Source organism: Etheostoma spectabile, chromosome 3 (genome assembly GCF_008692095.1).
Source record: "Etheostoma spectabile isolate EspeVRDwgs_2016 chromosome 3, UIUC_Espe_1.0, whole genome shotgun sequence".
Lineage (NCBI taxonomy): Eukaryota > Metazoa > Chordata > Actinopteri > Perciformes > Percidae > Etheostoma > Etheostoma spectabile.
This window is the reverse complement of record NC_045735.1, coordinates 29,326,517-29,337,495: the sequence shown is the minus strand read 5'-3', so window position 1 is coordinate 29,337,495 and position 10,979 is coordinate 29,326,517. Positions and strand designations below refer to the sequence as shown.

At 40.4% G+C, this 10,979-nt stretch overlaps 1 protein-coding gene across 1 annotated transcript in view; it reads left to right on the top strand.

Moving 5' to 3' along the window:
- Window positions 1–1,696: 1,696 nt before the first annotated feature.
- The window catches only part of LOC116682686 (extracellular calcium-sensing receptor), a 9,981-nt gene continuing 698 nt past the window's right edge, over window positions 1,697–10,979 (top strand). The window contains exons 1-12 of the mRNA XM_032509758.1: window positions 1,697–1,850; window positions 2,079–2,236; window positions 2,278–2,408; window positions 7,745–7,945; window positions 8,175–8,475; window positions 8,680–8,766; window positions 8,917–9,024; window positions 9,153–9,319; window positions 9,490–9,967; window positions 10,129–10,356; window positions 10,451–10,574; window positions 10,678–10,979. The exon at window positions 10,678–10,979 is cut by the window's right edge and continues 171 nt beyond it. Coding sequence (XP_032365649.1) covers window positions 1,697–1,850; window positions 2,079–2,236; window positions 2,278–2,408; window positions 7,745–7,945; window positions 8,175–8,475; window positions 8,680–8,766; window positions 8,917–9,024; window positions 9,153–9,319; window positions 9,490–9,967; window positions 10,129–10,356; window positions 10,451–10,574; window positions 10,678–10,979 — 2,439 coding nt within the window. The remainder of the gene's footprint in view (window positions 1,851–2,078; window positions 2,237–2,277; window positions 2,409–7,744; window positions 7,946–8,174; window positions 8,476–8,679; window positions 8,767–8,916; window positions 9,025–9,152; window positions 9,320–9,489; window positions 9,968–10,128; window positions 10,357–10,450; window positions 10,575–10,677) is intronic.

Genomic DNA, 10,979 nt, shown 5'->3' with positions numbered 1-10,979 from the left:
CACACACACACACACAAACACACACACCATTGCACACCAATCTTTGCTCTGTAAACTATGAAGCATAGCCATAACTTGGACAATGTTGCCATCTCCTGGCAATATTATGCAGTTGCTGAAAAGCTTGTTAATGCTGCTGTTGATAAAGGTAATGATCTTAATGTATATTACTGGATTATTAAATGTAAAATAAACTCTTGATTTTGCCAACATGTTTAAAGCAAAATTCTCAAAACATTAAGTAATGCAATGAAAAGAGACACATTAATTTGATTTTGAACGGTGAAAACACTTATGAAACACTATATTTATATATACTATATATACAACATAATGTATGTATGTAGAATGTGTACTGTGTGTCCATAAGTAAAAGCTCATATCCTTAAAATGAATTGTATTATTTGCAATTCATTGGCTTAGCAAGGTTCAAGACATATACTTTGTGACCTGTATTTTAATTACAGCTTTAAAGATATACTTTGTGATATGTCTGCCTTGAAATGTCAACTGATGTTCAGCTCCCATTTGAGGTCCTGAGAGATGATGGAGCCCAGGAAGCTCACATACTTACAATGTTGATTGTAATGTAGGATTGTATGTGACAAATGTGTCTTCTTCTTAAACCCCATTGAGATTGAATGTTATCTAGTGGACATTAGAGTTGAAACTCAGTGAGCAAAAAGTATTTGAATTCTGTGAGTAATGGTTGGAGAGCAAGCCAAGATGCATCAGGGGTCTTCATAGGGGTCTGTTCACCGACGAGTAGCCTATCGCTACCACGTTCCACTTCCGGGATAGTTCCGTTTCCATCGGAAATTTGCCAGATTTTAATCTTTGCAGGCAGATGTCCGTTACCTTCTGTTTTGTTTGTGATGGAATTTTAAACTCTGGTGTATTGATGAGGACTATGGTTAACTGCTCCTCAGATCTCTGCAGGTTACATCCAGACAGCTAGCTAGACTATCTGATCAATCTGAGTTTTATGATGCACGACTAAAACAACTTTTGAACGTACAGATGTTCCACCAAAACAAGTTCCTTCTTGAGGCTATTTTGCAGTGGTACCACGGCATTTCCCGGTGCTTAGCGCCACCAATGATGACTGTGATTGGTTTTCTCCCGTCCCAGAATGCTGTTTGCACTCGTCAGATCCTCCTTCACAGCGCTGCGGAGGAAGGTCAAGCAAAGCAAGACTAACCAATGATTCATTGTATGCATTCATGTTACATTTAGTAACTAATTTTTGTGATTAACACTTTTATTTTATTTTTAAACAAAACAAAAAGAAAACATACAACTCACAACATTAACCCATCTCCTCCCTGTCTGACACCCCCGACTTGCCATCACCACATCCCTATGCAAATTACGAAATAACAATATTATGTGAATATGCTGACACCGTGATTAGATTACACACGTCTTTTCACAGTACACAGCCTCCTAGGAGCCCTCCAGATATCTCAGGTACTTTCCACATTTAGTTGTGTAATAACCCAATCTAGCAAACCTTTTGTATGACATTTCTTCTCTCACATGCCAATTCTTGTTATGTCAATCTAATGAAATAGCCACAGTTTTCCCCACATGATTACTTAGATTATATTTGTGTTGGTAGTTGACAGGTTAGCAAGCCAGCAAAAAAAAGATAAAACCAAGATTTCAAGGACATCTTTAACACCTCACTGGAGACATGCCACGTATGATTCAAGGCCTCCACCATCATCCCAGTCCCCAAGAAAACAAGGATCACCACAGTGGGTCTTTTGAGCGCTTTGTTCTGGCTCACCTTAAAACCTTTACCGACCCGCTCTTGGACCCCATGCAGTTTGCCTATAGAGGGAACAGTCAGCCAAATCACAACATTTAAATAGGAAAATGTTGGCGTTATTTTGTCACTTATTGAGAGCAGTAGGCTAGTTGGAGTTGGTTACCTCCAGGATCTGTGGTGAGCTAGGCTAGCGGTGGGTGCGCCAGAGTTACAACACACACAGAGATAAGAAAGGTATGTATGAACTTATCAAACTTTGGGGGATTTTGGTGAATAAGCTAAAGTCTCAATAAGTGGATCACAGACTTCCTGTCTGACAGGAAGCAGCACATGAAGCTGGGGAAAAACATCTCTGACCATCATCATTGGTTCAAGCTCCTGAAGTTCGCAGACTACACCACACTCATTGGACTTATCTCTGATGGGGAGGAGTCTGCCTACAGGCGGGAGATTGACCACATGGTGACATGGTGCAATCCGAAAAACCTGGAGCTTAACCTCAGAAGACAGTGGAGATGGTTGTGGACTTTAGGAAGGATGCAGCCCCACCCGCCCCCATCACCCTGGGTGACTCCACAGACAACATTGTGAAGTCCTTTTGCTTCCTGGGCTCCATCATCTCCCAAGACCTCAAGTGGGAGCTGAACATCAGTTTGCATTTTAAAGCAAAAATATTACAAAGTACATCTTTAAAGCTGTAATTAAAGTACAGGTTACAAAATATGTGTGTTGAACCTTGCTCAGCCAATTAATAAAATTAATTTTATGGATATAAGCTTTTACTTTTTAACACACAGTACACATTCTCCATATATACATTAAGTTAATTTGGCTTAAAGAAAAAGAGATGAGTGTGTTGTTTTTATGATGCAGGATAAGTATACCATCTGAAGAAGTGTTTTTATTTCTCACTGAGAAAAAACATTTGTTTTCAACAATCACCTTGTGACTGCACTGAGAACAGTGTTAGATTGGGTTATTAGGCTTGGACATGCCAGATTTGTCACATTGACCTAAAGATTTTATTCTCTCCAATATCAAACAAATGATTCTAAAGTAGTGTTGCACAAGAAGTGAATGGCTTGTTTTGAAAGCGGTGAGATCACCTTCCATTAAAAGTCAATAATAATTAATTTCCAACACAACACCTGGTGAGCTCCTGTTTCATTACCTCAGGGCCAGATGTCATCAGTCTTGTTGGAAACACTTGCTTGTCTTTGCTTGCCCAGCTGGCCCCTTGTTCCCCCACAACCCCCTGGGTAAAAGGTAAATTGGCAGGTTTAGGATGACGCCATGACACCACCTCCATAATACACAATAACAAACTTACGTGTTTCCCAAGTGTGTTACACTTCATTGCAAGGTATTATTCACGTACATGTAAACAAGTCACACATACATACATGTACACACACGCACACATCACACACACACACACACACACACACACACACACACACACACACACACGGTGCACACCCAAAACGTTCAATCAGGTCTTTTGTTGTTTAGCTACTCCAACACATCATGCATAATAAGAGTAGGCCTAGACTATGACCAGCAGTTACTTTAGCAGATGTCTATTTTATAACAGGTATTTAAGAACAAATATGCTTCTCTTGGTGATTGTAAGATGGCCACTAGATAGCAAGAGAAGTATTCTTTTGCCACTGGGTTTTACTGATTTTTGACTAGATTATCACAAAAACATATTTCTTCTTGTTTCTCCTCTATTTCCCAACTTCTCTTTGATTTCTCTGCCTAAAACTAGATTAATAATAGCCTCACGTTGCACTCCCTGTATTTAAGATTAAAGGCTGTAGGGGCATAAGATTTGACAGTGAAAATACAAACTCAATTCAGAATTTTGTTCAAATTGTAATCTCAAAAGTAAAACAGGTGACAGTGAACACATGGGCAATAGTTACAACATTATCTTAACTTATTTCAAAAACTAAGCCAATTTTTGTTTTTGTTTTAAGGAGATGCTTTTAAGTATAGCCTATTTTGTTCTGACGCTTTAGGGAACCCTGCAAGCAGGTATGTGAACTTTGCATGGTGCAACTTCCCACAGCATTATAATATGTAGGTCATCCTTCAATCTCTTCTTTTAAATGCCAGGCTCAAACTTTTAAAAAATCATCAATATAAAACATCCACCCGCACAATACCTAACTAGCAGGCCTGGATTAACAGAGTGGTGCCCTAGGGTGACTGTACTCAAAGTGCCCCACTCACATTTTACACTAAAAAAATTCAAGTCATAAAGACCATGGATTAGGAGTGACCATCTGGGACATTATTCACAATTACCTCACACACATTCAAGTGAAATGCTCTCACACATAGTACTGACATTCTTTTTATATACACTACTGAAAAATTGTACTCTCACATACTATACTGAAATCTCACACACATGCAAGGGAAATACTCTTCCACACTATTGAAATGCTCTCATATGCACTACTCAAACGTTCTCATATACACCACAAAAGTTTTGGCAGGTTTTTATTTTAAAGAATTTGATTTTTGATTTGATTTTGATTTTATTGTGGCAGACTTTATGGTGGTGTTTCTTGTGCACCGGCAGCTCAGTTGATGAATTCAGACTCAGACAGATTAAAACTTTGACTGTAACTTTGCAATATAAAAAGAGAGGATTAGTTCTTCTGAGTCTCTGTCCAAACCTCCACACATGCCAGGCTATCGCTTAGCTGGTTATATGCTATGTGAGCTAAACACTAGGCAGCCAAAATATCTGTTTAAAGGAAATTTGATAGGAGAAAATTGTTCTGATGGCACAATGGAGAAAAATCAAAGGTTGTATGTCACCTTCAGAAGGGATGTCACCCCAAAATAGTCACCCACAACCACGTTCCACCAATCATATGAATAATGAGAACTGTGGGGCCAACTTCTCTGCCTGTCATATACTGCAGTGCCCTGTAAGGCTAGGCAGCTAAAAATCATGGATGGATGTATCAGTTGAAAATACAGAAAAGAAACAACAATGGTAAGACGAAATAATTGTTTGCTTGGAACAACAACCAGGTGGAACTGTTACCGAAAGGTATTTAAAGGTACTATGACGTGCTGTTTTTGAATGCTTTTATATACGCCTTAGTGGTCCCGTAATAGCATATCTGAAGTCTCTTTCCCAAAATGTAGCCTTGGTGCAGAATTACAGCCACTAGAGCCAATACCACATTGAGCTTTCCTTGGTGTGTGCCATTTCTGTGTCTGTAGCTGTAAATGCTAATGAGGAGGAGAGAGGGTGGGGGGCAAGGTGGAGGGTGGGTGTGTGGCCTTGACCAACTGCCATGCTTTGCTTGTTTGCAAGACATGTCTGTATCTTTCTCATGAGTGGGCCAAACTCTCTGGGCAGGCAGAGCAGAAAAAGGGAAGGTAACCTTCCCCCTTATGACGTCATGAGGAGCAGATTCCTGATTGGCCCATCTGAGCTTTCACTTTCACAAAGGCAGAAAAGGATACCCAGGGCTCGGTTTACACATGTCGCCATTTCTATCCACTGGGGTACCATAGGCAGGTTGGGGGAATGCATAATAATGTTAAAAACATCTTTAAATGAAATGTTCATGCCCTGGGGCCTATCGGCCTACCAAAAGGTCTCCATGTATGCGTGTCTTGACTACAAAGCAATCCTAGAGTTTTCAAACCAAAACGGTGGCAGCAGTGTGTCCACATTTCTCCATTTTAAGGGATATGAAACTCCAAAATAGTGTGAAAAAAGGTTTAACCAAGACACCTCTGATGGTTTGCTAGAATCTGGTTGAAGGACAACTGAAAAGTCCTTCTCCATGGCCTCCCCGGACTCCTCCCAAACCCTACTTTTAGCACCAGCCACTGAAGAAGCTGCAGCCGTTCTGTCCTCCCATTACATCCATCTACTGCTTCAGGAGTCACCTGGGCCCACCAAGCGATAGGTTATAGGATATAGGTTTCAGGTGTGCACTAGTGGTTTCTTTTGTGGCCACAAAAACCTGAAACAAAGACGTGAATCAAATTTCATAACTTTATATTCCAAGTGTCAAACCTCCTCCTGATTGCAAGTGTAAAAAAATGTCTGATTCCAAACACTGTTATAATGTCTTTAATGGGGACACTATGGAAAGTTTTTGAGAGTTTTGACATTGAAGAATAAATTGCATATTTTTCCCAAAAAATTTGAGGAATGAAATTTGAGCAGACTTGACAATAACGTCTTTAAAAACAACCCTTGCATTTGTTAATAGACCAAAAACTATTGAATTGAAATAACTTAGGATTCTTTGTTTGATCTTGTCTATATATTTGTACCTATTCCCTTTTTTTCCTTCTCTTCTTCCTTTCTGAGCTGACGAATTTGTCATATCACTCTTGTTTTGAATTGCTGTCAACTGTTTGTGTCTCTGTCTATTAGGGTCTGTTGTTCTAACTGCTATGTGACTGTGTCTGCCTGTTTTTCTTTTTCTGTCTTGTGTTAGATTGCACATTTAAGGGTTTAACAGAATCACCCTGTGATGACAATTGTGAATCACAGTGAACCTCACAGGGCAGATTAAAATCACAGTCTGTGATACTTTTACAATCTCCCTATTGTTTACTTCTAATCAGCTTGTATTCAGAAACAATAAAGCTGGTCCCTTTCCCTTGAGAGCATCATAGAATCCCTGGAGTTAGAGATCTTGTTAAAATCTTACTCACAAGAACAGGAAAAAAAACTGTATCATAATATTAGGCCTTCTGTCTTAGGGTACCTCTGTCCTTCCTCTTCTGAGTGTCACACAGGGACAAATTAAGTAAATGACTATGGAAACCTCCAATATGTGACCTGAGGCAGTACAACATACAGCATGTAAACTTATCATTGATACACACTCTGTGGGGTTCTGTTTATAGCCTGAAGGGTTTTTCTTGAAAATGATATGCACAACACACTAATGACATATTGATTTCACCATATTACTGTAAACCTGTTTAACCCATGCAAGGATACTTGACACAAGAATAAGAAAATTCAGAAAAAGGACAGGATGTTTGTAAAAAAAAAAAAACATTAAATAAAAATACATTCTGGTGAAATGCTAGAACTGCTAACTGTAAAAGTTGTCAGATAACACTAATATTGTGTGAACACATGAATTGTGCATTCAAAACGATACAATAATGCACCTAATTTACTCTGTATATCACAGTAAACTATACTTATAAGGTTCTGATACAACTTTGCATTTTTCCTCTCACTCAGCTGCTGTATACCAAGTTTGTTTCAGTGTATGTGTTTAAGTGTGTGTGTGTGTGTGTGTGTGTGTGTGTGTGTGTGTGTGTGTGTGTGTGTGTGTGTGTGTGTGTGTGTGTGTGTGTGTGTGTGTGCGTGTGTGTGTGTGTGTGTGTATGCGTGCTTGCATGTGTGTGTGTGTGTGTGTTTGAACGGTATGTAACTTAGTTGAGCAGCCCCTTGTGACATGGGCCCACTGCCTGCCTCTTCACATCACTGATGGATGAGTTAGGCCTAGTCAGGCATGACATTGTGACACGACACAGCTCATGTCTTTCTCCATTATGGTCAAGTGCTCATTCCAGTTCCTTGTTATTGTTGCTACTTACTGTGTAACTGGGGCTCTTTTTCCATTGATCAGAGCCTTTTGGGGATATTTGAAAGTTGTGATATGAGGCCTGTAGCATGTATATATATATACGCTACATGGCAGTATCCTGCACAATTGACACTGACTGGATAGTTAGTCCGTGCAGTGTTGAAGATGATTTTTCCATTTGACTTTACTAGGAATTGTACACTTCTATATAAAAGTATATTCATTTGAATGGGGTCATAATGCATTATCACCTGTGCACTAGCTCTTTCTTTTTATTGATTACAGATGCATTGTGGAGGATTAATCATTTTTGGATGAGATCAGTAGAGCACAGTTTATCCTGTAGAAGAACAGAGCTTGTGTTTTTGAGTCTCCTATGGTGTGCACTTTTTCCCTACAACTCCCTTCAAGAACAGAGCCAACAATGCAATTTAATCCCGGGATCTATGTCACTACCTGTGCTGGAGAAAAAGGGGGACATCATTTTGGGGGGACTCTTCTCCCTTCATGACATGGTGGTAGAACCCAGTCTGTCCTTCACCTTTACGCCTCCTCCTGCACAGTGCACCAGGTAAGCTGTTTTATACTTCGTATTCAAATAGCTGAAGCTGCAAATGTTTGATTAGGCAACTCTAATCACATGGTCACACATGGGCACTGTTTTTGTTTTCATAGTTCTATGCAGCAGTGTTTTGTTAACTATGTTAATTAAAACAAGGTTCTTTTTTTCAGGGCTTTACACTCATAATTGTATTAAAAAATTCCAAATGTTCCTCAAGACATTTTCTCTCTTTTTCCAGATTTAACTTTCGGACGTTCCGTTGGATGCAAACTATGATCTTTGCCATTGAGGAGATCAACAGAGATGGCAAACTCCTTCCCAACATCACACTGGGCTACAATATCTATGATTCATGCAGTACAGCCCATCAGGCTCTGAGGGCTGCCATGGAGTTAGTAGGGAGTGAGCAGGGTTCAGGGGTTGAAGAGACACAGAGTAAAGACACCTGTCCTGGGCCCGTACCAGCAGTGATAGGAGACGGTGGCTCTACTCAGTCTCTTGTCGTGGCCCGTTTCCTTGGAGCCTTCCATCTGCCACAGGTAAGATAGTCAGAGCTACTCACTAACTGTGTTTGCCACGTTGAGTTACTGCTGTACCACTGGGAAGGGTCAGTGTTGACATTCTCAAATCCATAGTAGTTTGAACCAGTGTTTACTGGGAGCTGAATGTGAGTAAGTCCAACCGACTGATTAAAGAATGTATTAACGTTGGACATAGTAAAATTATATTTTTCTTTCATTAAGGTTAGTTATTTCTCCAGCTGTGCCTGTCTCAGTAACAAAAAGGAGTTTCCTGCCTTTTTAAGGACCATGCCCAGCGACTTCTTCCAGGTTAGAGGCAACAGACACTCACAAAGTGACGTAGCTCTTTACACCAAAACTTTGTACGTCCACATTTTAATTTCTAGAACAATATCAATCTCTCTCTCTCTTTTTGTCTCGATCTTTCTTTTGTATCTCTCTTCCTCTTTTTATTGCTAGGTAGATGCATTAGTACAACTTGTCAAGCATTTTGGCTGGACTTGGGTGGGTGTGATAGCAGGGGATGATGCCTATGGCCGTGGTGGGGCAAGCATCTTTGCTGATGAGGTGCGTCATACCCAAGTACTTAAAAGGAATAAATTGTAATTTTGTAATTTTCAATCTAAAACTTACTAAACAGATTGTGAACTTAAAATTATGTAAGTTGTCATGTATCCCCCCTGTTGCTTTCTTAGGTGAGAAAGTTGGGTGCCTGTGTTGCCTTTCAGGAGGTCATCCCTAGGAACGGAGCTCAGACCACCCTTTCATCTATCGTTTCCAAGATCCGCTCCTCTGGGGCTCGGGTGATTCTAGTGTTTGCTGTGGAGCAAGATGCAGCCGCGTTGTTTGATGAAGCTCTCAGGCATGACACTCATGTTCAGAATTATCCACAAAGCTTTAGTATTTATAGTATGATAAAAAGCGTATTGTCAACTCTTGGTTTTGTTTTTTTACAGATACAGGTTTACTAAGTCTGATTTTTTGGTATGTTTATTGTTGCAAAAATGACATTTACACATTTCTTTAATTTAGGGAGGGGCTCACTGAGATACAGTGGCTGGCCAGTGAGGCTTGGAGCACAGCTGCCATCCTCTCCACCCCTAAAAGGCACCACCACATCCTCCAGGGTTCTATGGGATTTGCCATTCGGCGAGCACATATCCCTGGATTGAAAGACTTTCTGCTTCGTTTGCATCCCTCAAGCCCAGATGCCCTTGAAAATCCCTTCCTGATACCCTTCTGGGAAGAGGTGTTTCAATGCAGCCTGGGTGTGCAGGTTGAAGGTCAGGAAAATAATGCTGTGGGTAAACCTCCATGCTCTGGGAGAGAAAAGCTGGGTAATGTGACGAATATCTATTCAGATGTGTCACAGCTAAGGATTTCCTACAATGTCTACAAGGCTGTGTATGCCATTGCCAATGCACTCAAGGATATGAGAAGCTGTGTAAAAGGAAAAGGGCCATTTCCTCAGCAGGCCTGTCCGGATGCAGACAATATACAGCCATGGCAGGTACCATCCCTTGTGTTGACTAATAAAATCCAGATAAATAAAAGTAATAGTAATGCTCAATTATTATATATATATATATATATATATATTCAATTATATATAAATGCATCATTTATTGATATTACCAATGCTGCAAAAGGCTATGCACTTTCTTTCCTCAGCTTCTTCATTACATAAAACTTGTTAAATACGTGAACTCCATTGGTGATGAAACCAAGTTTGATGAGAATGGTGACACTCCAGCCATGTATGACCTTGTAAACTGGCAGCTGAGAGATGGAGAAATGGAGTTTGTCACTATTGGCAAATTTGATGAGACGACCACAGTTGGAAGGAAAAAACTCCAGATCCAGGAACATATCATTGTATGGAATGGCAACCAAACCAAAGTAGGGAGCGTAATAGAATGACCTTTTCTTTTATGAATTGCATTGATGTGACTGGATTGTAACCAATGTAGTACGTGTTTCCCCAATTTCTTAGATTCCCTTGTCAGTATGCAGCAGCATTTGTCCCCCAGGTACCCGGAAGGCAATCAGACCTAACTTTCCTATCTGCTGCCATGATTGTGTGCTTTGCACAGCTGGGGAGATTAGCAATCATACTGGTGAGGAAAGGCTACTTGTCTACATTATGTATGAGAATCTGACACACAGTTGCAGTGATAAAGCCTAAATATAGCAACTAAAATCTTTTTGTGTTTCCTTTAGATGCAATAGAGTGTGTGCACTGCCTGCCAGAGTTCTGGTCCAATGCTGAGAGGACAGCTTGTATTCCCAAACAGGTTGAGTTCCTCTCCTTTAGCGACAACATGGGCATTACCCTGATGGCTATTTCCCTCATTGGCTCCTTCTGCACCTGTGTTGTGGCCCTGATATTCTCCTGTCACAGAATTACCCCTATTGTGAGGGCCAACAACTCTGAGCTGAGCTTCCTGCTTCTCTTCTCCTTGACTCTGTGTTTCCTGTGTTCTCTGACGTTTATCGGCCGGCCCTCTGAGTGGTCCTGCATG